General features: G+C 45.1%; 1 protein-coding gene across 2 annotated transcripts in view; it reads left to right on the forward strand.

The window, feature by feature from the left end:
• Bem46 (abhydrolase domain containing 13-like protein Bem46) overlaps positions 1-17092 on the forward strand; it is a 35108-nt gene extending 18016 nt beyond the window's left edge. Inside the window, exons 5-8 of one of the 2 annotated variants that reach the window (XR_014705410.1) lie at positions 2355-2459; positions 4355-4462; positions 13481-13650; positions 17025-17092. Coding sequence is in view for 1 of the 2 variants with exons in the window: in XM_084595944.1 (XP_084452070.1) it covers positions 2355-2459; positions 4355-4462; positions 13481-13567 (300 nt within the window). In the remaining variant the exon portion in view is untranslated. The remainder of the gene's footprint in view (positions 1-2354; positions 2460-4354; positions 4463-13480; positions 13651-17024) is intronic. The other variant, XM_084595944.1, reaches the window with a different exon arrangement.
• The last annotated feature ends 9214 nt before the right edge of the window (positions 17093-26306 follow it).

Genomic DNA, 26306 nt, shown 5'->3' on the forward strand with positions numbered 1-26306 from the left:
CTGGGGATCATGTGACAAGATTGGGATTACGAGAGTGAAATACAGTAAAATCTCGATGTGTTCTTTAATAAATGCGGGGGAAAAACGCATTATCCGGGAAAACGTATGATGCAAACTGCCCGATTTTAAAAAGTTTAACAGACTTTTGCTGCATAAAAGTGTAGATTAGCATTTATAAAGATCAAGGATGCACAGCTCTCACAGAATTCAGTCCTAATTGACATTGTCCTAAGTAAGCATGGAAGTGATTTAGTAACAAATCTAGTTTGTAGAAGGCAGTGGCAAGCCAGGATGGCTTCGCTTCGTTGGTTGTTTTTGGATGCTTCGCACCTTTGCACAGTGGTATGTGCAGAAGCCATCGCGGTGGCTTATAGTCGGCGCGTTTTTTCTCATGCAGCATCCCCCAGACCACACCCACTCATATGTGAGCGAATTGTTCTAGTTAAATGGTCCACCCCTATGCTGCCCCTGAAGCCCCACAAAAAAAAAGCCACCGCGTTGCTCCTCATGAAGTCATGTTTCCGTGGGAACGAGCACCTCATATGTGGACTCGTTGGCGTTCTTTGACGCTTCGCCCCCTTTGCACCTAGGCTGTGCTGGAAAGCAATTGTGGCGGGTGAGGGCCGCTGATCAGTTCTCCATGTCGGTAGTGCTCTTTAGCACATATCTGGTTGATCGCAAAATATATTATATGACCACAATTTGTCGAAATTTTGAACGTTTTAACTGGAAAGTCTTGCTATCTGGGAACATATTAACTGGCATAAAAATAGTGTAACTGGAGATGTTTTACTGCCCACAATATTGAGCGTATGAAACAGGAAATCATATGAACCAGAAATGTATCAGTGAGGCTCTGCTGTAATTAGAAGGATCAGAATAGAACACATTTGATTAGAGAGGTCACAAATGGCTGTTTACCAGTACTGTATTTACTCGCATAGTAAACTTACTCGCATTGGGTGTAAAAGGTCAGATTTTTTTTTCCTTCCATAATCATCGCACCACCAATATTACCACCGGAGAGTCGTCTGCTAGTAGTAACAACACCATCTTTGAAGCGCTACTGAACCTAGCTGGCCTCGTGTGCACGCGCTACCAGGCTGCGATAGCATGCTCGGGTATATCATCATCATCGGTTGTGCTTGTTTTTTTTTTTTTTTGTTACCTCCATGATGCTCATAGTCACCATTTTGCGAGGTGTCTCCACGTCTCGTTGTCATTGTTCCTTCGTTCTGTCCGTGTTACTTGCTTTGTTCCACCGTCTACCGTGCTCTTGGTGCCGCATCGCGATGGGGCGGTACGCAAGTTATACAGCTGCTTTTAAGCTGAAAGCTTTCGAGTACAGGCTACAGCATAGTAACCGCGCTGCTAGCAGGCTCTTCAGCATCAACGAGTTGTGCATAGTGCGCTATTAGAGACAGCGATTGCAGTGTCGATATCGACTCGGACCAAGTCTCTGATCGAGAGTAGAACTGTATGGTCTGCTGTGAGCATTATACCATGGATTGCGGGGAGTGATGTTGAGGCTGCATGCGGTAAATAAAGTGCTTTAGCAATTTGGGCTTTTGGCGACCCTTTACTTTTATAACAAGGGTAAGTTCTGCTTGAAAGTAATGTTATGGTTATATTTACAATAGCTGACCTAAGAATCCCGATTCACACCTATTTAAATTTGCTTTTAGGGCTCCAAAACATTTGCTCAAAATTTTCCCCTCATAATTATCGCACCCCCCAACTTAGCATCAATTTTCCGCGAAAAAAGTGCGAGCATTATGCGAGTAAATATGGTATTCCTGATGAGAAAAGCATATAACAGCTGTATCTCACCTATTGTGTAGAAATGTGGAAGCCAGTGAAAAGGGTTCTGCATTGAGGACAACATAGAGCTCTGGAATGGAATATGATAGGTGTAACGTCAAGACTCATGAATTCTGCATAGGGGGTCAGGAAGTGGGGGGGAGGGGGGGGAACATTCATTCATTCTGGAACAAAATAGGCTTGAGTATGGCATGTAATGCAAATGGGAGGTATAACGAGTGCGCCTTAGCGCATTCCGAAGGGAAGGCAAGCGTATCAGGGGGCGACAGAAAATTGTGTGGGCAGGTGAGATGAGGATTAAGTGGACGTAGCTGTGACGTGCTTGGGAGAGATATGGTCGGGGCCTTTGCCCTTTATTGGGTGTGCATATACCAGGCTGCCGCCTGTAGTGATGACCAAACAAGAACCCTGTGACCACAGAGGTGGGATGTGTGTATCCCAGAGTCTGTGAACACGGAGTAGTAATAGTCCTTGGGTCTCTTACATGGGCACTGCTGTTTGGAGCAGAAACCCAGCAATGTGGTGGTTTGCAGTTCCGGTCCATCGACAAGGTGCCCAAGGTGACTGTGCCTGTTCTGTTTGTGTGCGGCCTCTCGGATGCCCTTATACCACCCTCCATGACACAACGCCTCTACCAGGTATGTCCACTGCTGTTGCTGCAGCGAATTTTGTGGGGTCTTTCAGTTTAATTTCAATTAGTTGTCTCCTCTTGTTTGGTCCGGGCTTTCTGTCACATATTTCTAAATGTTTGGTCAGCATGGCTGGGAACAGGTAGCTGCGACATGTCAAGCATCAACTTGTACTTCCTCCTGTGCTCTGTGTGTGTGTTAGGGTGTGATGGGCATGCACACAATATGAAGTTGCTGCGCTGGTGAGCGCTTTTTGAGTTAGTTTGGGGTAATACAAGCAGCTGGCTCTGTGATTTCGTTAGGCAATCTACCCGAAGGTACAAAGTAGGTAGGTGGAAGGATTAACAGGTCCAGCTGGAATGTCTTTTCAATGTGAGCGGTGAACAGGGCCATCATGCCTAAAGGGAGCTGTTTGGTTCCTGTTTTTTTTTACATTTTTATCTTCTCTGGTTCATTCTTTTTGTGATCTGTTTTGTGCATTGTTAGCTATAAGCGGTGCTGCGCTGCTTAACTTCTGGTGAAGCAGTGCCACCTGGGGGTAGGTGAGAGAATTTTAAACTGATCCGTGCTTTTGACATTCTGTAATTAAATATACGGCCTTAGTGACGTCATATTTGTTGTTGTTTTTTTGTGAATGTGCGACTGGGAAGTGTGCCTGTCTAAATGGCGGGCTGGAAAGGGGAGCAGCACCTCTTGTGAAGTTTTGGAGCTTTTCATCCTGTCTTCTTTGCTGTCTAAAAGTGTTTATCATTTGGTGATTAGTGTGAGACACAGGCCTTGAATAAGCAGCACACAAATTGTTTACCATCTGATATGGGTTAGTGGGAGCTTTTATGTTAGATGCTTTTGACCTAAAATGGTTTTTCTTTTTATTTAAACACTCGGAAATGGCCGGGCAGGTGAGAGGTGGAGTTCGGAGGGTTTTTGTATCCTTGAGAACAATGATTGTGGGCATGGCGCCACATCTGTGCTGTCTGTTCTCGGCAGATGTGCGACACTTACAGTAAACTCTACCGTGCAACATAATGCGATGTAAAAATGGGTCTTGCGGGCAAATGGAAGCCGCTCAGCTCGTGGAAGGTGTCAACCAGGAACATCTTTTTCGTCGCTTGCAGGCAGCTTGCTTCTTATTGGGGGAAGGCTATGGGTCCTGTATTTAAGTGGTCGCCGCCAGCTCCAAACTTTCACGGGCAGGCTTTTTTCTGTGGTCGCAAGGGCGCGCTTCGTTTTCTTTGTCACAAACATTTTCATGTGACAGTGTTAACTCTGTAGAGAATCCTGCCTTGTCATCGCAGTGTTATCACTAGTGTTGTTGGCGAAAAATTAGAAGTATTTATTGGTTGATAAACTTTATTGGGGAAAATTTGGGTTAGGAAAGAGCAGTAATCGGCAGTGCTCTTCCAGGAGTCCGTTGGCCTCAGCAGCGGCTCTGGCCTGCTGCACCCGCATGAGTTGATGTTGTGCGTCCGAGTTGGCTAGAAGGTCCTCCCACTGCTCAGGACTATTGTTCTGGCAGGTGGCAATTGGCAGGTGCCATAGCCTGGCTCTGATTTATATGTGAACTAGGACCCGCAAGAGGATGTCCCAGATGGCAGCGATTAACACTGTCGCATAAATACCTTAACGGCAGAGTTTAAGTTCCTCTCCAGTTCTTCTCGATGCGCACAAATAATGCCCCTGCTATGTTTTTAACTTAACCAGAGAAATAACATTATTTGTTCTTGCGTGTGCACTGACTGTTTCTTGTCTAATTACCTGGCTATGCTGGTTGCTGTGGGCCCTAGTTAGTGTAGTGGCAAACAAGTATACTGCATTTTCTGGCTCCGTAAGGTGACAATTTTGTTAGTTGCACATTTGACACGGAACTTGCATCAGAAACTAAACCTCCGAATGTGTGCGTGTAGAGCTGTGCGAGCCCCATGAAGCGGCTGGTGACGTTCGAGTCTGGCACGCACAATGAGACCTGGGAGTGCCGGGGGTACTACCACAGCCTGGCGCTCTTCATAAACGAGGTGAGAATGGTTGGCACACATGCTAAAACAGTAGTAGTTGGTTGGACATAATCATTACAGAAAAGCAGTACTATTTTGTTTGTTGGAATTCGCCCTACCTGTGTGTTTTGCTTTCGTTGCTGCGTTTGTGCACGATCTCTATAACAGTTATGGAATGTGCAAATTTATCTTCTGCTAAATGAACATTACCCCTTTACTGGCGTCAAAACTCGAGCTGGTTAGTTCATATCTGCGAAGCGATTGACTAGAATATTGAAAACGGGTATTTTTTCTTTTTGATTCGGAGGAGATATTTTTTTGTATTACCCCTGGCATGTAGGAGAGGCTGCAAAACACTATGGGCGTGTTCAAAATTCTCTATTTTCGAAACAAACCAAGTCATTGTGTAGTGCACTGAGGTTTTAAAACAAATTCCTAGAGTGCACCTCGGTTGCACGAGAAGAATGTTTACCTGCTTGGTTATAATTAGGGGTGTAAGAATATCAAGATTTTCTAATATGAGTCAAATTTGAATATGCAAAAAAGTGCCTTTGAATATTGACTTTTTAAAAAATTTAAAGATAGCATACATTGTTCATCTTGTTTATTTGAAAATGCATATATTTACTAACAGACTAAAATTGCATAGAAGTGTGCGCCTTACTGAAAAATTTAATATTAAATTTTGAGCAGAATTTTGTATAAGCTCCAAAGCATCGCACGGTGGCACTGCTGCTCTTGATGGCGAGCACTGTCTTGGGCAGAAAAATGGAAACTGGGAATACGGGGGCCATACGTCCTCCTTGCACTTTGCATTTACACTCCCTTCCATGCACCTGCAGAGGTCTCACACTGCATCCATGGCACGCCGCAATGTACCAGCTGCGGCACGTTTTCGAAATAATCTGCTTGCTTGACATTTATTTTCCATAAAGCAAGCTTGACTAAGGTTAAAAAGCTCATTGATAACTTGCGCTCTATAAAGCAGGCGGTCAGCAGTGGCAATATACACGATTGGATGCAAAGTGCTCTTTGGAAGCAAGCAATCATGTTGCATAGGCCGCATACTTCATATTAGTCATTTAAATTAACCATTAAACAGTTCACCTCTCACCTCATCCTCCGTAACAGGCAAGGAAACTAGCATTCCTGAACCTTAAACCTAGTGAATAAAATCTGACTGTCCGGACAAAGGCATCCACTGAGCGTGTGTGCCTGGTGCCTCTCCCGTTCCTACTCCCTGCTCGGACTGAAAGGCGCGTACTCGGGCGTGGTTCTACTGCTACCTGTGCCGTCTAACCAGTAGCCGTGACTGTTCGCCTCCAGGAGATGCGTGGCGCTGTCGTCGTGCAACAAAGCGTCAGCTTGGGTTCCCTCTAGTGGTCCATTGTATTGGAAGGACTTGCATGAAACTGCGTGGAGCTGTCATATCACTGCTGAATACAGTTTCGTCAATTCCGCCTTTGAGGAACTAGAAAAAAATGTTTGCATTAACCAAAGCCTCAAGTTATTGACTGGGCTGGAAAACATCACCGAGAACCATTTGCATCACAGTAGTTCATCTGATGGAACACCTGTACTGTGGTTGTTTGCGTTTGAGATGAAACCGTAAGTGAGGACGACCGACTGCGACTGCCACTTCTCAATGGAGGCAAAAGGCGAGGCACCCATGTGCTATGCGAGGCCAGTGAACGTTAAGAACCTCAGGTGGGGGCAATTTTTTTGGAGCCCTGCACTGGGGCCTACGCATGCATGGCCACAAGACAATGGGATCGAATACATGATGCTCTCAGCACAGGAAACGTTGAGTTACTTTGGGACGCTAAACCCCATAAACCACCCTAAGTGAGACTGACGCGATGCTTTTTCTTATTTTTGTTCACACACTTGGGAAGGCCTTCACTACCCTTTCCACAGGGCAATGAAGTAGCAGTGGTCCCTTTTCACAACAAGACAGAACAGTGCAAGCTAGACAAGGACAAGAAAGGGAAGACGAGGCAAACCATGAGCCCTTTGGTTGTCACATACAAACTGCCAACTAATGGCTTCATACAGTATTTAGAATTAGGGCTATATCTTAACCACAATCATGCGTGTGCGGCCTTTCAGCCTCGGACCAACAAACCTCTTCTAGCTCCTGACTTAGCGCACTCAAAGAGCTGCTTAAGTGCAGCAGCATCAATTCAAGCTTTAGCAATGCACTTAAAAAAATCCTGCAACCATAAGCTCGAAGATGTATTTTTAAACCGGACACACTGACTAGTGCAGGCTGGACATCCGCTGACGCTCTTATCCTCAGCGGCTGAGGCCTTGTTGACAACAAAAAAGAAAAATAAGCAATAAGGATGAGATTGTGATCAGTCCCTACATTCAGGGGATTTCACATTACTCAAGAAAAATACGAAGATGAGTTGGAATAGGCATTCGATTTTCATCTCTGAATCACTTGTCAAATCTGTTCAAGCGCTTAATCAAATGGGTTGAAGGCATGTCTGACCACCATAAATCACCATGACCGATTCGTTTCCTGTGCTGAGAGCGTCATGTATTCGATCCCGTTGTCTTGTGGCCATGCATGCGTAGGCCAGACCGGCAGATGCCTTAATAATAGATTGTCCGAGCACAAAATGTGACACAGCGAATCTCAGGCCATCTGGGCCATTCACTACTGTGGTTGTGAATGCACCTTCGAGTTAAGCAACACGAGCGTGCTGTGCAGGTGCGATGACAAAATTGCGCGGGAATTCATTGAAGTCGTAAACGTCGCGGATCTTAAAGAATATTCTGTTAGTACTCTCTCCATGGCCCCTATAGAAAAAGATCTGCTCTTCTTATCAGGAGCTGAATGGTCTTGACTCTTCCTGTGTGATTTTTGGTGCCGATGATTGCTTGTCGAGCTATCTTGCTCTCCCTGTGTTGCTGGTGCTGCGGTATATTTACATACTAAAATGTCTGGAAAATAAATCTTCAGCGGTAAGTACAGCGCCGTACGAGTCTTGTCTTCCCTTTCTCAACCTTGTCTAGCTTGCGCTGGTCTGCCTTGAGATAAACCAAGTAGAACCAAACTGTGCTATCCTTTTCACAACATGTCCCCATCACATTTTCAGGATGCCTCACCGCATAGTCCACGCAGTCAAGCATTACGATGAAGCGCAGAGTGCCTTGAAGCTGCAGTGAATTAGTCATTTTTGAATATTCAGAAAATTTTAGATAGTTCTTCAGCTTGACTATGAATTGAATAACAAGCATGTTCGATTCATATTTGAAATTTATAACATTTGAACACCCCCATTAATAATTGATCCGAATCAGATAATGTACCACCTGCTTAGATTAATTAGCTAATTTATAATAATTAACAACTAATAGCAGATGACAGAAAACCGTGGTACCAGTAAATAGAGCTAGCAATTGAAACCTCCAGATTTACTGCATCAAATTGCGGTTAGGGCAGAGAGATCAGTAGTGAAAAAAAAGAGAAAGGGGCTCTACTTCGAGGAGGCACCTGACTCAGTGCGATGAAAAAAAAAAAAGGTGGTGTTGGCATTTCACTTGACGCCTGCTGCTGTTGGGACATTGTGACATGGAAGCTCCATCTGCCTCAAAGTGGAAAGAGGGAAATCCTTCCTTCTGTATGGGAGAGGAGGAGGAGGCAAGGGGTTGATTGCAGCCGCCCTCCTCGACAGAGATTGTGAAATTGGCAGTGTATAATAACGAATCAGAATGATGCATTAAATGTGAAAATGACAGGAAAGTGAAAAATAAAATTGCTGTGCAGTTCGCTCTACAAAGTTCAGTTGATGAAGTAAGAAAAAAGCGGCAAAGGATGAGTGAAAATGCAGAGCAGATAAGAGCAGGAAAGCACGTAATACCAAGGAAAATATCTAAATTCTAATTCAGTGTCGCTGTGTCATGATAAATAACCACAATTCAGTGGTTGCGGGTTCGGATCCCGCCGAGGACATGTGGTTTTTCTTTTTCCTTTTACTTTCTAACCAGTTACTTCCATGATTACAGTATTACTTAATGTTGATCAACAACAGCAACAAAAAATCTTTATGCTTTGTGCAATGGCAGTGCACGTTAAAAAACACCAGGGCCTGCTTGCACAAAACAATCTTAAGACTGTCTTAGCTAAGTCCAGACTTAACTGGAGACTAAAGAATAGGCCACTAGCATGGCGGCTTAAGACTGGAGTAAAGACTGGGCTTCAGTCCTGACTTGAATAAGTCGCTTGTATGATTACGACTCTAGTGCTGTCTTGGTTAAGACACAAGGACGCAAGGTGTCCAAGTAGAGAAATTAGGGAAATACAGGGATGCGCTGGCACTGTCCCTGCTTTAAGATGTACACATTCCGTCAATTTTGCGTTGTGTACAATCCGTGCCATTGCTTTTTGCGGCATAAGGTTGTGTTACGAGGAAAAATGCCCCAAGTGGTTGCTGAGGCCGTTCTGGGAAGCCACTGTGGTGAACATGACCCTGAAGCGTTCGACGTTCGGAACACGAGCCGTCTTAAATAAGCTTGGTCTTTCTAAAGACACCATTAAGTCTGTACTTAGCTCGGACTTTATCGTGCAAGCCGGCCCAGGTGGTCTAAATTTCCGGAGCCCTCCACTATGGCCTCTCTCATAGCCCGAGTCGCAGTCGCTTTGGGACGTTAAACCCTACAAACTGACCAACTTTGTGCCAGTTTCTGCTGGCTCCTTTCTTATCCATATTTATCTTATATACCTTACAGTGAAGCCCCTTATTTTCCCTGCATTTGTTTGCTGATCACAGGAAGAGGCCATACACATTGCATTTGTCAGCTTAGCTAAATCGGTTACAATTTTCTGCTTGCCCTGCTGTTTTCTTGCTTATTTCTAACTGAAACGATACTCATTTGTGAATTTGATTGCCTCTAGCTGTGTCTGTGTCAAGGCGGGCAGCATTATCTTTAGTTCCTGCACACTAAACTCTACGTCAGAAGTTTTATCAGGCAACAAGTTGACTGTGTTAGAAGGAAACCAATTTTTAAGAATAAAACGGTGCAATAGGGGGGCTTATTTTTTCCTTCAGGGAGCCAGCCAGCATAATTTTATGCTATGGCTCAGTACTGGCATGGTGGCGAGCATATACTGACCACATTGTACTTTTCTTCATTAAGCTTCTGCATCCTTCGTGCCGTGCACACGTACACGCACACAGGACAAAGGTGTACAGTGCATTCTGTCAGGCGTATAGCATGCAGGCTAGGCACGCTTGGTAGTTGTAGTTTGGGGCCTTGCTGGCTCTACAGTATTTCTTTTAATATCGCCCATTACAGCGTAGAATGCTCAGTGTGATTCGATATGTCAAGTGCTCATATGTAGCAAGAGTAATTTTTTTGTATTTTCACATCGGCTTTTGAGCTGCATGAGCTATACGCCAGTTCTACGCTGTACACTGCAAATTACAGTAGAAGGGAAAGCAGGCAACAGAAATTGATGGGAACTTAAGCTCCCCCTTAAAGGCATAATGCGATGGCGTTAATGGCATCCATTTGCAGGTACTCTTGCATATCCTCGTTGGTGTACATGTACTTTGCTAGTTGCGTAATCACTAAACCTTTAATTTGTGTCACTATTATCTCAGACAAGTTCATTGGCACACAGTTGCAAGGTACTTACCACACTATGTGAAAGGCCACCCAATGTAGGTATATAACGCCCCACTTCAGTGAAGTCGTACGGATGTGCCTGCATGGCCTTGGGGCAGTCCGTCTTTCTCGCTGCACACCTTGAAGGTTTGATTCCCATCTCACCCCACCACAGGGGTGTAGTGGTTAGGGCACTCGACTACTGTGCCGAAGGATACGGGATCGAATCCCGGCCGCGGCAGCCGCTTTTCGATGGAAGTGTTTTGATGGAGGCAAAAAGCAAGGAACCCGTGTGCTGTGCAATGTCAGTGCGCATTGAAGAACCCCAGGTGGTCAAAATTTCCAGTGCCCCCCACTGTGGCGTCTTTCATATCCTGAGTCATTTGGGATGTAAAGCAGCTAAATCTAAATTAAACTGATTCTCATCTTGCCCTTGAAGTAAAAGCCCAAATTGGCAGCTTCTGCAATGTAACATATTGTCGATTATAAGTCAATTTAGATTGAGTCAACACCGCCCCCCCCTCCCTCCCCCCCTTCATCCCCTCAGCTTGCAAAACCTCCTTAGCAAAAAAACGTTTGACACTAGCTTGTGCTGTGATCATAGCTCGCCAGTAATTTTTCAGAAGACGGAGTCGTTGAGAGAGAAGTTTTCGCACGCAAAGCACTTCTTTCGATTCGTTTTCGCTCACGAGAAGGACACAGTCATGGTCATTGTCATCTTATGAGCCACTTCTGGTCCTGGCCGTCGGGAGCGGCGTCTAGATGCAGCACGTGGAAAATGCCACAAAGACCAAGTCAGTTGGCAGTCCATACCAGGCATTTTTAACCTATTATGCAACTTAGCTCAAAGATGCTCTCTTCAGCCACCCAGTCAGTATCTTTGGGTTTTCCTACTGGGCTCGTTCATTGTTAAAAGCGCCAATGCGGTCTTTGAATGGCTTGCTCATCGCATATATATATGTGAAACTGTTTCTGAGAGCATGTTACTGGTCACATGGTTTGAAATCTGATAGAATCTCCAACACGGTGCAGTCATTTGTTGCCAGTTTTTACATGAAATGCCCACAGTTCATCCACAAGTGTTTCTGATCTTTGGAAACAAAAATTTTGAGTGCATCAGTAAATAAGTTCCTGATTAACTATTAAGCGAATTGCAAGTCCCTTGGTTTGGTCAAGGCAAAATGCACCTGTTCGTTGTGTTGCCCAAAGTACGCCAGGCAGTCTAAACTATGATCCGAAGTATCCCACCCAAGTGTTTATCAGAGCCCTTGTGTCACTTTGGAACATTGAGCCCCTCAAGTTACAATTTTTAACATGCTAGTGTTATGGTTAGTGTTACGTGCGTCTGGTATGGTCGTTCCGCGGCTATGTTTACAGGAGAGGAAGCTGTGCTCTTGGCTGATGCACTGCTGCCCGGAGCTCTGGTGGTGGGCTGTTGGTTTACCAAAACCGTAACACACCGCACACATCACTCTTAAACATGAGACTAAAGAACACCACAATTAGAATGCACATTCAGCTGAAGTTGGAGTGTCGCAAATAAATTCCCGATTGTTTTAAGCGCAGTGGTAATGAGCAGATTGTGACATCATTCAACCACTGTTGTAGTTTACTCCTAGCGAAGAAAAATTCTCCTACGGAAACGAGAAAGTGGATAAATGGTAAATGGGTAGTGCTCCTACTTACTTTCTACTTTCCTATACTAATTAGGACTACTAATTGAGGCCATTATTTAAAAATGTAATGCAGGGGTGGAAACGCTGCTCCATTTCCTCCAACCTGCTCCAAAACGCAATGTTGCTCCAAAACGCAATGTTGCTCTAAAACTGCTCCATATGGGCTGCATCAATATTTTGCCATCAAATTTAGTGAAACGCAGTTTTGCCGCTCGATGAATCAATAATGATATTGCCCACGAAAAAATTGATTCGATGCAATTAGACAACGGTGAGGAGCACAGCTTGGTGATGGCATGTTGTGAATTGTGCATACATGGTATATGGGCCGCCTTAGTAAACATGATTGCAACATGCTCGTGGCAACGGTATCTTGCTGAGCCTAATGCATTTGCATAAACTAGAAGAGCATGGAGCCTAATAAATGTTTGTTCACGAGTAAATTTCAAATGAAGTGATTGGAGGGAATCGATTACCAAAGACATGCTCTGTGTTTATGACATAGCACTTTCTCTCGGCTACCACGAGCTGTTAGGAAACTTGTCTGGCTGCAAAGGACTACATGAGTTGTTCTAATGGTTCTGCTGTGAAAACAAGCAGGTACTTGATCATTGAGCCTCTCGTGTCTATGCGAGAAAAAAGCATACTTGAACTGCTGTGGGAGTGGTGCCACTTAGGTGCCACTTAGGTGCCAGTCAATAACAATGTTCTCAGGAGTGTTGGAAAGCCAAAGAGTGCTTATTGCCAGAATGTTAAAATTAAGGAAGCCCCAGCGTAGCTCAAGCCACTGTCACAAGGCCATCAAGCAAGGAGTCTGAAAGGGGAAGAGGCTATCTATGAATGCCGACTACCCTCCCTGAAGGCACTACTGACGAGTGCCCAGAAATTTATCAGTACAGGCATAGGACCAAAAAGCACATGCACAAGATAGGGAGTGGAAATGTGCTGCTCATCGATGTGAATGCCAAACTAGTGAGGGTACTTGAGCACATCAAAGTTGGCTCCCTCTCTCTGTCAAGTCAAAATAGGAAAAAGCTTTTAGTTAAACTTGATGAAATAACAAGGGTGTTGACTGGGCTAGTTGGTAATCGTGCCAGCCTCGTCTTTTTTGCTTCTCTCCTCTATGTTGTCTTCTGGCTGGTTTAAAATTAAACACAATGTTCAGTTATTAAGTGTAAAAGCAAACATTTCATTTGTTCTAGCTTGTTCCAAAGTTTTACTTTGGTTGTGTTAGTTTAAGAATCTGTGCATGTTTTGGCTGTTTCTTATCTTGTTAGAGATGCGTGCATTCTCAGTAAAGCATTAAACGTTGAATAAAAAGTAATCAGATGGGATATTTTTTATGTCAGGAGGCAGAAATGCCATTATAAAATGCGTTTTGAGTCTAGAAATGTGCTCAAAACTCTCATTTTAATGCACGAAAGCTGCTCCAAAATGGCTTTTATTACTGCTCCCTGAGCTGCTCCAAAATGCTTGAGCCTGCTTCCTCCCCTGGTAATGTCTGCATGGCAGTGCTATCAAATCAGTACAGGGATGCGTAAGCGCCCCCAACTTTTTCTTTTGTATTAGCTGAAGTTTCTTAATATCCTCAGCAGTAAACAAATATCGACCTTACATGTTTGGACCAGATGAGATCTGACTGTTTCAAGCACATGCTCAGTGCAGTGCGCGTTGCACAGTGTGAACTGTTTGCCCCATTTTCTTGAGCGTGATGTGCATGAAGCTGAGATGAGGGCTGTTTCAGCTGGTGGCCAACAGCCACCTGCAGCGGGGCGCCCCCGAGTGGCCGGTGGGGCACACCTGCATCCACGTTCCGGCCGACGTCATCTGAGCCTGCTTGCTGCCGCACCACCGCTGGATCTCACCACATTCGGTGGGTGGCACCTGGACTTGGCTCTCCAGAGGTCGCCACCGGTAACCATTTTTTGGCCTTGAGAATTGCGATGAGTAACGGCTTTAAAACGTCCTTCATCACACGATGGCTACTTGTGGAACTGCTAAGGGCGCTCTTGCTGCGCCACATCTTTTCCTCTTCTCTTTTTTGTGTCAATCTTTCCCATTCGCACTCCATTTCTAGAACAGGTACGCATACTTCATGGGGCCAGTTATCCTCGTAGAGTTCTTGTACCAAGAACTGTTGAGAAAATGTGAGCTAACAGCATCGTCCTTCACAGAAAGTGTGATGCGTCGAAAAGGACACAGCTGTGGTGCTGTCCCATCCAGCTTTTCTGTGGGCTCTAGAATAAGGTGGAAATATTAGATATTGATATAGTACGCTGCTGTGCCATGCTGTATAAGAAAAGTGAGTGTGGTTTGCTCTGTCGTCGATAGCTGCACTGAAAATAAGCGTGCCGTAAGGAGGGGCCACCTTATTAACCAAATGATGCACTGTGGTGAGCACAATGGGTGGTTCTGTGGCTCTGAATACACAGGCAGCAGGCAAAGACTGGTTCGTACGCAGCTAAGAAACAACATATGACCACTGAAACCTCTCCGCTGTGGTGCAGCGGTTAGGGCGCTTGACTTTGAATCCCAGCCGCTTTTCGATGGAGGCAAAACGCAAGGCGCCCATGTCTTGTGTGATGCCAGTGCATGTTAAAGAACCCCAGGTGGTCGAAATTTTTGGAGCCGTCCACTTTCTCATAGCCTGAGTCACTTTGGGACGTTAAACTCCATAAACCAAACCACTTCACTGAAGACAGCGGCCCTATCGGCCTATTTGGCTGCTCACTAAGAGGTCTGCAGGTGTTCGCTGCTATCCAGTGGCCAATGTTGCATTTAATCACAGTAATCACAAAAACTCCTGTGAACGAAGTGTGGAGAAAAGTGATAAACTCAGTTACTAACCTCTTGAAGATTTGCATAAAATCCTCCAGAGGTTACATTCCTTGTTGTATTTGGGCACTTTGAATGGGGTGTTTTTATAATGGTCTTATTTCTTGTTCTTAACGTGCTACTTCAAGTCGGTAGTGACCACTCAAGCCTTGCGAGGCTGTTCTTTGTGTATCCTGGTCTCTTCCTACTCTTGATCATTGATAGATAGGGGTAAAGCTTTGATGGTGGACGTCCAGACTCTGGGGGAAAGAGAAGTAGCTAAGAGAATGGTGTGGAGCACATTTGGCAGGTACTCTTGGATCAATAACGGCTTATCACCACTGTTTCTGTGGATAAGAAGGTGACCTGCTGATAAGAGCGAGCTGTGTATAAGAAAATTGTAGGTATAGCATTAAGAGGCAGAAAGTGAGCAGAGCGGGTTGGGGAGCAAATGCAAACTACTGACACTGACAAGAACAGGGATCATGGCAGGGTGTTTAATGCAAAAATGGTCACTCAGGTTAACTGGTGAGGGGAAGTCAATTGAGCAGATGAAAGCTGGAAATTCAGGACAGGGTTATAGAGGCCAGTGTGGAAGGAACCGCTGTTCTTAGGCCATGCAACGTTTCTGTCGAAGTTATGGCACCTTTCAGGGCACATCCCATAGTTTTCTGGGCACCTTCCGCAAAGGATCAGGGCTTAGCAGCCGAGTGTCCAAAAGTAAGTTGTGCTGTCAGGACATTTGCTTCAGTTCATTGATATGCATAGCTGCTCTTGACTCTCCTTGTCAGAAGCAGTTACATTTTCTTTTTTCTGTGCTGGCCTTTTTCTTTTTCTCACAATTCTCTCCTATCAATTTGATGACTAGAATTGTTCTGTATTCATTGGCGGTCATTGGTAATGCAAGCTCCTAGTAGCCTCATTCTGTGCTAGGCTGGCTCAGAATATGCAGATTATTTCTAGTGCTTTCATTAGCGCTACAGCATCGTACAGCAAACTTACATACTCTGTCTTCCTAGGAACCTGTTGGAGCACTAATTTGCACTCTGCTTGCATTGTCTTTCATCATAGATAATCCAAGCACAAAACTTTTGCATAGTGTCACAAACCCCCACCTTTATGGTCAACAGAGGCGCAGGATCCCCTTTCCAGCTACCCGTCGTCCCTCTTGAGAACACAGTTAAAGGTTAGTCCGGTCAACCCGTGAAGTATGTGTGTCGGTATGTGATTGCGGAATAAGTCCAAGAAAGTCATTTCCTTTTTTTTATAAACAATTGGATATTTATAGCTAATACTCCAAATTACACTGCATAATAATAATAATAACAAAAAGAATGGCACGTCACGATAGTAGTAAAAGAAGAGTTTGTAAATGACAAGAGGGGAAAAGCATAAAATACTAAGTCAGATCAATGTTAAACAAAGGCGAAAACAATATTCTATTAACCTACAGTCTGTGGCAAAAGGGAATTCTCACGGCTTTCTTGTTAGATGAGGCGTCTAAGTCGCAGAGTTGATCAGTAACAGTGGCTGTACAGATGAGAAGAATGATGAATTGATTGCAGGCTCAATGAGAAACAAAAGAATTTTTCCGAGAGCGAGCGGCCGCGAGAGAGGCCCGGAAGACAATCTTCCCACAGAGTGCACTGCCGCGGTCGTGCTGCGCTCTGCCTTTTTATACTCTCAGCTGTTTTCACTGAGGCCTATTGTCAGGGACGAGATTCATGTAGAAGCATGCTCGGAGGAATGGGGAGATCTCGTAACTTCCGCTCTGTATGTGAGGCAGCTTGTGACACATAGTTCTCACTTCATTTTTTTAGAACAGCCTTTGCAGCAGTGCAATTGCGATGCTTCCTCCTTTCACGACAGGTCCCCGCTTTCAACTCTGATGTCTGGCTATTTCTCCCCAAGTTAACTGATGCCATGATTGATAGCACCTGCAGGTAGCAGTTGAATGGGCAGCTCTCAACTCTAGAAGTTCGATGTACTGTCGGTCCACGTTGTTCATTCTGGCCATTCACATACAACAGTTCACCTTCTTAAGCTGAAGGATAGCCGACAACACTGAAAAGTTATGAATAATGAAGTAGTATTATAAAACCATCTACTAGGGTAAAATAAATTTGCCAGGTTTTAGAGATAGAAGCCACCTAGTTCAGGTTTAAAATGTGAGGGGAATGGCTCTGTAACTGGCTGCCAGCACCAAGCTGAGCCAGCAGTAAAATTATTTCTATGGTGAGGTGATGGGATGTTTAGAAAGTAAGAATTATAAAAACATTTTATTCTCCCTCCACCCCCAAAGAAAAAATGAGATTAGAAGGTTGCATACCTCAAGAGAAAAAAATTCCCCCAAGCTTCCCTTAGTGTCGGGAACTGTTTGCTTCATTCACACAGGTTTTACTTGTGGTGTGGGGTGTGTGGCATTTTTTTCTTTGAATCATTGGAATAATCCGGGCTATTTCTTCTCTTTGCAGCATGGAAAATCTGGCCATGAGTTTGCCTTCCCCGCTTTCATGGTTGCCAATAAACAAGTGCACTTTTATCCATGCTTTCAAAGCTTGCCTTTTGTTTTCTTCATAGTTGACTAAATTATCCGAATTAGAGCATGACACATAAAGCATTGCAAGTAAGTGATTACTTGTAATCCATCACATTTCTTATACTACTTAATTGATTACTTTCCTAAACCATAATTTTATGGTAATTCAGTCATCTTGAAAGCGTCAGCTCTCCTGCTATCATTCCTGAAGGTGAAATGATGCCGGGATTTGACCTGTAATGAAGGAATGCAGTTGCTAGTCACACACGAAATCACCGTGCCAGGGGTGCCTCCCTGGGTGCATCACCATGTGTACAAAATATCAATGACCTGTCTTTAATGCGGCTATGGAGAAATCTATGATGACCCCTGAATTTAGCCTGGGCCACACCCAAAATTTCACCTTGGCTGATTTGGTCCAAAATCGATGTCTAGCCTAAATCTGCTGCTTCGAACACTGTCACCTCCAAATTTGGCCTGGGCAACCCTGAAATTTGTTCCAGGCTACCTCCAAGCTTTGATCATTGTCGATTTGGGCCGAAGCCAATGTCCACCTTAATTTTACTTTTCTGAACACAATGGTGACCTCCAAATTTGGCTTTGGCTAATTTGGATTAAAATTGTTCTATGCTGTCGATATTGAGGTTCAGCAATGTGGAACCACTTTTTTCCTGTCATTTATCAGTTCCTCATAATCATTTTTTTTTTTTGCAAAACAGTGTCAATTTTGTGGCAAAGCTGACGTAGTAGGGAAGTTTCCTTTGTGACAGAGGGTCAATGCACCAGCTATAAAGAAGCGTCATGTATGATCATGTTTGCATCATGACCTGATCACAGCATTCTTCTGCGGTTCCTATGCCAAGAAATGTCCGCACTGTAGGGACCTCTTCATACGTGGCACTGCAACTTGCATCCCATTACACCTGACTTGGCAACTTCTACACAGAGCATGCAAGCACTAAAACCAGCGCTTCTAATAGAGGGTTCTGTATAGAGCTGGTGTGCAGGGTGTTCATGCTTTATACCACTACTCTTCCCTCTAGCACTCACTGAAAGAGCAGTGCAGCTGCTAGTCATGGCAAGGAAATGCGGCACAGTCAGTGACAACTTGTTAGCAGGTGTCGGTGTAAATAAAGTCCACTCTCTCTCTCGGACCAGTCAAGACAGCATCACCTACGATACGCAAAAACCACGCTTCCCTGGGAGGAAGGTGAGTGGATGCGTGCAGCGACGTACGTTACCGAAGGACGCACCTAAATTTTCCCAACTTCACAACCCTCCTTGTGCACACGGTGAGACGGAAACCGTGAAGCCATCTTTTCTCTTTTGGGTTTATTGACAAGTTGCCGATTGTTGTTCTGACTTTCACGCTGAAATTATCTACGCTTTACAATAAATTTTGGGAGTCTTGATAAGACTAACATATGCTTGGCCAAATACTCTGCTTCTACTGTGCGAAGTTTTGGTGGCCTTCAGTGAGGTTCAGCGTACGGCAGTGACTTGACTGCACGGCATGGAATAGCTGAGTAGCCCTGGAAAACAAGCCGGTATACATCGCAACGGTCGTGGCCAAATGCATGCATTCCGCGCTAGGACTTTTGGTTGCTCAATGAATTTGCCGCATGTCCTCGCAGTAAGAGGTAAAAATAGTACACAAACAGAGTGGTGGTGATAGCACCTGACATGCTAATGTTCCAGCCAGCAAGCTCAGTCTGTATCGCCGATCCGATCGTGCGTTCCTGCCTCGAATCCATGTCCAAGTGCGTTTTCTGATAGTGTGATATACTATTATGATGAAATCTGTGGTATCGATAAAGAAAGAAACAGCCTAGTTATAGTAATGATTGGACCTGTGCCACTGCACGTCAATGGCTTCTGCCATAGAGTTATACCTACAAGGTTCACTGTCATCCCTTGCTGTGTTTACGTTCTCATAGATTCCTTAATTACTGATCCCAATGTGCTCTGATGACCCATTCGATGAATGGATGTTAAGAGCGTCCCCTTTGAAATGGGATGGTGATAGTTGTCACCATGCTCAACCTATCTTTTATTGCGAAAGCAATACTACGACAGCCAAAGCGAGACATTGGGTGGCCGCAGCTACACCGTGAAGAGGCGTAGCTACGGTCTCCTCATTAAAAAATCAGCCTACCATGACATTTGAATTCACGTTACCCCTATGCCACGGGCAGGGGCTGTCAACTCTGGTCGCTCCTTTCATACATAGGAGGGGGATATCAGAATCAGCCTGCCAGAACTGTTTGTATTCTCGTTACCCCTACGACATGCAGGCTTTTTTTTTCTTTATTGCCGACTTGGACATTCAAAACAAGACGATAAACAATAAAACGTGCCAGCACACTTTCGCGTAACACGGCGGGTTAAAACTTTTTCAGTTTTACCAAACTTTCAAGCACATGAATCCATTGTGGCTGCTCGGGGAGTGTCATATGCACTTCCCTGAACCGCACAAAATGAAATGTTCTCGTACAGGATTGACTTGTATATCTGCATTGTTAAACTGCATTCTGGTTTCGTCGTCGTCGTGCATATAGTACGACACGCAGGCATGTCCATATGATTTGTTTGAAGCGTGACTTTATATGTGGTCTGGTAGCTTACGCTCTCGTGTCATACCCTTAAAGGATGAACTTGAGTGTCCCCAATAATGTAGCACCTTGCACTGATTGGGCGTGATAGGGAAATAATGTAGCAGGCAAAAGAAGCTTCCGCTGTTGCTTTCGCAATTCATCTAGGGTTAACCAGAGCTAAACCACTACTCATTTTTCATGCTTCCTAATCAAGACAACTTTTCAACTTTAACGACTTATATTTTAGACTCAGTATATATTTAAATACTCTTGCTTAATTTTGATTTAGCGCCCTTGTGTTCCTGCCCCGCTATAATTAGCCATCAATCGTGCTGACACCTCCTGCTAAACTCTGCCGCCAATGTATTCACGTTTCATTGTGGCCTCTAAACCCCAGGGCCTCGGCTAGAGTGACTGTGTCCGCATCGACATCTGGATGGATACTGCCTCATTTTAGTATCAGATGTTCAATTGTTTCTGGGCATCATGCAGCGCACACAGCACAAGTTTCATCTTTGTGATAAACTTCCTTTTCTAGCGTTGCGTTCTCAGGCGTCCTGATTTATAGCTTCAAAGAGACGGCCTCTGCCTCTTGAGTTCTCATAGAACTTCTGCTTCTTGATCCGAGTTTTTCAGTTTCTGCATAGCCCTGACTTGCTTCTTTTCTATTGAATTACTCCAGTTTTTAACCTCTGTATTATTTACCTGTTGTTTGATGCTCTTTATTTTTCCGTCCTGTCTTTCTTCCTACATACTGATTAGTTTTCTTGTCCTTTTCCGCCAATGTGAGTCAATGCACTTTCAATATAATATCATAAGCTTGGTATATTTTCTTTACTCATTCAATTACTTCTTGACCAATGCCTTCAGATTTGGATATGCTCCTTTTATGCAGTCGTGTGCACGCTTATGTCCAGAAAGGCTAAATAAACAGCGGGATGTCACCGCTAAATATACGGCGGCAGTTCGTCCAGCACATTATTACTTTCTGCATTTTCAGTTTCATTGCCTGCACTGTTAGCCTGTATGTAAGTGACGTCGTGGTCGGTCTAAATCATGTAATGTTTTTATCTCCGTTTAATCCTACTCTCTTGCCAGCTGTCTTGAATTTCCTTGTTTTCATTGCCTCTTGGACAAAGTTTCGTAATTAGCTTGATTGGAACTTTGGGCATCCCTACGGTGGTGTATACAGGAATATATGTCTCCGCCTTCTTCCAATTAATATTGGTCACTTGCCAGCTCTTTTTCTTTATGCTGTTTCTTCATCCGGTTGATTACCCCATCATCGTGTCTAAATTCCTCGATAATTCGATATTTTCTCTCGGCTTCCTATATTCCTGCTCTCTTCAATTTCTTGTAGCCAGGCAGCTTATATAGCTCCAGAATTTTTTGTCGCAGTTCAAAACATCATTTAATCTTGCCGCTACTGTTACCAGACTGCGCTGTGCTTATTTCTCTGACAGTTCATATCTTTCTTCCTGTAGCACGTGGTTTAATATATTTTGAGGAAACACTGCAATCCCAACCAACCCCCTCTTCCAAGCCATCCATCTTCTTCCACCTTTCCTTTCTCCCCCTCCACCCCCCTCTATTCATCTCTTCTTCCCCCTTCCCCTGCACAAAACCGTTGCGGTGGTTCCTAACTGCTACTAGGAGACAGTTATAGGGCTGTGCCCCCAATTTTTCACGTTCTCTAATTTCCCCCCCCCACCCCCCCATGATAGTTCAATGGCACCTTTTCATATTTCATGGAAGACAGTTGGACTAGTTGCTGTGTATTCGTTAATGACTGCAACATTGCTACTAGCGTGGAAAAACACAAAGGACAGTGTTTCTGTGTATTCCTGCCTCAAGAAGAGGTGGCAGGAATACACAGTAGAACTGTACAAGAAGGACCCGAATGTGCAAACCCAACATAATGCGGTTGTGATTACTGATCTCGAGCCGGGCATCCTGAAGAATGAAGTTGAATGGGCCTTAGCCAACCTTGCTAAGAACAAAGCTAGCGGAATTGATGGCATTCCAGCTGAGTTGCTTCAAAACCTCAACCATGACGCTGTTAACATTCTGCATACATTATGTCAGAAGATTTGGACAACCCTGCAGTGGCCACAGGATTGGAGGAGGTCAGTTTACATCCCCATTCCAAAGAAAGGCAGTGCCAAAGATTGTTCCAACTACCGCACGATCGCGCTTATTTCGCATGCTAGCAAGGTGATGTTGAAAATCCTCCAAGGTAGGCTGCAGCAGTATGTGGATCAGGAGCTTCCGGACGTGCAAGCTGGGTTTCGCAAGGGCAGAGGAACTAGAGACCAAATTGCCAACCTTCGCTGGATCATGGAAAAAGCAAGAGAGTTCCAGAAACCCATCTACTTCTGCTTTATTGATTATGCGAAGGTGTTTGACTGCGTATATCACAGCAGATTGTGGCAAGCTCTCCAAGAGATGGGAGTTCCAATTCACCTCATCTGTCTCCTCAGGAACCTGTATGAAGGGCAAGAGGCCACAGTCAGAACTGGGCATGGTCTTACTGATTGGTTTCCGATTGAGAAAGGAGTGAGGCAAGGCTGCATACTGTTGCCCTGCCTATTTAACCTATATGCAGTGTGCATCATGAGGAACGAGTCTTCAGCTGGAGTGAAGATTGCTGGAAAACGTATCAACAACCTTAGATATGCAGATGATACCACTTTAATGGCAGAAAGTGAAGTGGAACTCAAGAGACTTCTGATGCGCATACAAGAAGAGAGTGAGAAGTTTGGGCTTAAATTGAACATTAAAAAGACAAAGATCATGGCGTCTTGCCCTATCAAGTCCTGGAGCATCAATGGACAAGAAGTGGAAGCTGTGACAGATTTTCTCTTCTTGGGCTCCAATATTACCTCGGAAGAAGACTGCAGCCATGAATATAGGAGACGCCTGCTTCTGGGAAAGAGAGCAATGGTTAGCCTTGACCACCTAGTAAAGAGCAGAGACATTAGTCTGCCAACCAAGATCCGTATAACTCGTGCTATGGTCTTTCCAGTTGTGATGTATGGTTGCGAGAGTTGGACTGTGAAAAAGGCTGACCGCCGAAGAATTGACGCGTTTGAATTGTGGTGCTGGCGAACTCTTGAGAGTTCCTTGGACTTCCAGAAGATCAAATTAGTCGATATTGTCGACCATAAACCCTGACTGCTCATTGGAGGGTCAAATTCTAAAGTTAAAGCTCAGCTACTTTGGTCATATGATGAGAAGAGAGGAGTTGCTGGAGAAAGATTTGATGTTGGGAAAGGTAGAGGGTCGCCGCGGGGTAGGCAGCGAACGCAATGGTTAGATGGCATCCTCGAGGCACTTTAGATGAAGTTATGTGATGTTAGGAAGATAGTGAGAGACCAGAAAGTGTAGCGTGACATGGTCCATATGGTCACAAAGAGTCGGACACGACTGAACGACTGAACTGAACAGTGACAAAAGGTACCGACAGGTGCTGTCCAGTGGTGTCCCGTCGGTGCCTTTTGTCGCTGTCCTTTGTGTTTTTCCAGGCTACTTGCAATGTCGCAGTCATTCACTTGTCATATTTCAGTCATCGGCGATTAGGAGCAGCTGGCTACGCTTCCTGTTCGCGGCCACCTTTATGGCCCTGGCCCTTCCCGCCCCCACTCGCCATTCCCTCCACAGCGTTGCTGCACTGCACACTTCCAGAAATCCGACCTGGTGTTGTGCCCGTCGCCCCAGATAACCTCGCATCCTGTGTGCCATTGTGTACTCTATCTCCCTCTCTCGGTTATTGTCCTTGTCCGAATTAAGAACTTCATCACCACGTGTAGCCGTTTTCGATGAAGGGGTCTGGCAATTTTTTTTCTCCATTTTGACAACTTGCCTGCCCTGCTTGCCATTATCCTCCTTTTCTAGCTTTAGTTAAAAATGCCACCAGTGCGGCATTTTTGTCATCCAGTCTCTTTCTATTTTTTTACCTACTTCGTCTCACAAGATGTTTACAGATCGGCGGAAGCCCCTGGCCCATTCTGGGTAACGCCTGATGCATAGGTAATTGTTCTCCCAGGTGCTTCTCGCCCCTGCGAGCTATCGATAATTGTGCTACTGTCGCCCCCACCAATGAATGGGGGGGGGGGGGGGGGGGTGTAAGAGGCGTGCAGTAGCGAAATTGGCTATTGTAGCGCATATCATTCTCTTGGCCTCGCATCTGCCTTTCGCAGTGCTGAAAACGACATCAGCACCTGAAATCATGATTCGCTTCGTCTATCGATCTGAACCACGTGTCGTCGAAAACCACCCACACCTCGCATTAAATGCACTTGACCTGTTCCTTTTTAACCATGTTGGCGCATAAAAACTTTAGACACGCATTTTACTCTCACGAATATAAACCAATTTAAGTTCGAATCTTTCCAGCAATACCGAGCGACCAGTTTAAGTAACCTAGCCTGCGAGGACACCCGACTAACTCCTTAGTCTACAGCTAACTATAGGCAAGTAGCAAAATAATAAAAGAATGAACTCGCCCACATGGCGCTGTCCCGTCACTCACTGTCGCCAGCCCACTGGTCCCAGTCAGTACATGCTGTTGAAAGACCGTACCAAAACCGCGTCGGCACCGCATGAAATCCGACTGCCAACTCCTCCATTGCTGAAGAAAAGCGTCCAGACTTTACAGCACGCACTTTTGAAACAGATGTGTGGGGTTTATCATACCCAAAAGCGACTCAGACTATGAGAGACACCGTAATTGAGGCAGACGAAATTTTGACCGCCTGGGGTTTTTTTCACCGTGCTCTGACATCTTACAGCTCACGGGCCTTGATTTTCGCCTCCACCGGAAAGCAGCTGTCGCGACCGGGACTCGACCCCGCATCCACGGGCACAGTAGTCGAACGCCTTAACAAGAGCACCACCACGGCGGGTTTAAAAAGAAGTGATACCACATCTGGAAACATTCATTCTCGACATATACGGTCATTGCTTTAGAAAGGCTGCGTGTCAGAGATATTGTAGACATTGTAACTCAGACAGCATTATGCATGAAATAAGAAGGTATTTATTGCGGCCCAATGGAATCGTCATTAGTCAGCACCGCCGTCGGTAGCAGGAGAATCTTTGCAGATGTCGATCTTGAGTTTCTTTGCACGTACACGCGTAGTCGTCATCTTTCGGGTTGCTTCCTCGAGTTGTCGACGGGGCATCAACTTCGGTCGGAGCAGAGTGCGTCGGAGACACCCCGGAACTGGGTCGGGACGAGGGCTCATACCATGTATTAACACCAGAGCATCCAGGGCGATGACACGTCATGGATTCGATGAGCTCCTCCGTTGTTGGCACCAACGCGAACTTGAACTTTGGCATTTGAACGCCTGTGTACCACTCCATAGCGTGGCACCTAGCTACGTAGTCGCTCAAGGCAGGTTTCCTTGCCAAAGAGAGGGAGTCCAGTTGCGTAAGGTCGATCGCCAATTCAAAGGCACCCAGACGATTCGACACAGAGGCACCGCGGCCAGGAGGAGCTGACGACATGGCGGGAACTTGCTTCGGTTCAGCAGTTGCGTTTGTGGCACGTGCTCTGTTGACAGCAATGCGCTGGCTTCTCAGTGTCACTTAGATGCAGTTGTGGAAGCAAGCCGGTTTCGAAGATCCGCCACGTTTTATAGCCACACCTCGGCGGCTGCCGCTATTGTGATCGGTGAGTGACTCACCAGTTTCAAAGGCAAAACATATATTACACACCAGCCTCTCGTCTTTTCTGATACAGATGATTCATGTAGAAGGTTGACCCGTCAAACTAGACAGGCATGGTTGGTTAGCCATGCTTCTATCCCAGAAAAGGTGTTCACAAAGCCCTGGATGAGAAAAAGCTCTCCAAAGAGGCTACACGGTGGAGATAGGGCGACAAATGCAATGAAAGCCGCGCAGGCGTCCGCACATTTTTGTTAATTTTTTTTTCATGCCACAGATTCACGTGTCCTTTGCTTCAGAGATCGTGAAGGCGCCCATAGGTGACTTTTGTGCAAAGAATAAAGCTTTTTCTTTTTTTTTTACCTGCCTATATGCACAAAAAACGTGTCGCGCAGCGGCATGCTACAGTGTTTTAGGAGGCTTCTGAAACACATTAGCCTTCTAGGAAACTACCATTGCGATTGCATCCCATTGCGGTCACATGATCATGGTAACGCGGTTGACCAGAAAATCTGTAGGATCTGCCACCTCTTATAGGCGAGAATTAGTGCCAAATTAAACCGCGGAAACCTAATCCTAGCGCCTTCTAATGCACGTAAATAAGAATCAAAGAGGGTTCACCTGTGCCAACATCTGTAGAAAACACATCGATCGAATGTTTAGGGGAATTCCCGAGGACGGAGTAGCTAGGTTTGTAAGAAGGGAGTGATTACTCAATGACATCACCCAAGCGCAATCATGCGGATACAAAGGAAAGCTGTACAGCTTAATTCGTAGTTAAAGAAAAATTCCTCCTAGTCCGGAGATCAAACCCGGAGCCACCGCCTTTCCGGGGCAGTCGCTCTACGAACTGAGCTAACCAGGACGGTCAGCAGATCAGATGGTAGGGCGAGAGTGAATTGATCAATAACTCGAAGTCGGAATGGGGTTTAACTAAGAAGTTTCTGAGAAAG

Source organism: Amblyomma maculatum, chromosome 1 (assembly GCF_055883805.1).
Source record: "Amblyomma maculatum isolate TAMU_Amacu chromosome 1, ASM5588380v1, whole genome shotgun sequence".
NCBI lineage: Eukaryota > Metazoa > Arthropoda > Arachnida > Ixodida > Ixodidae > Amblyomma > Amblyomma maculatum.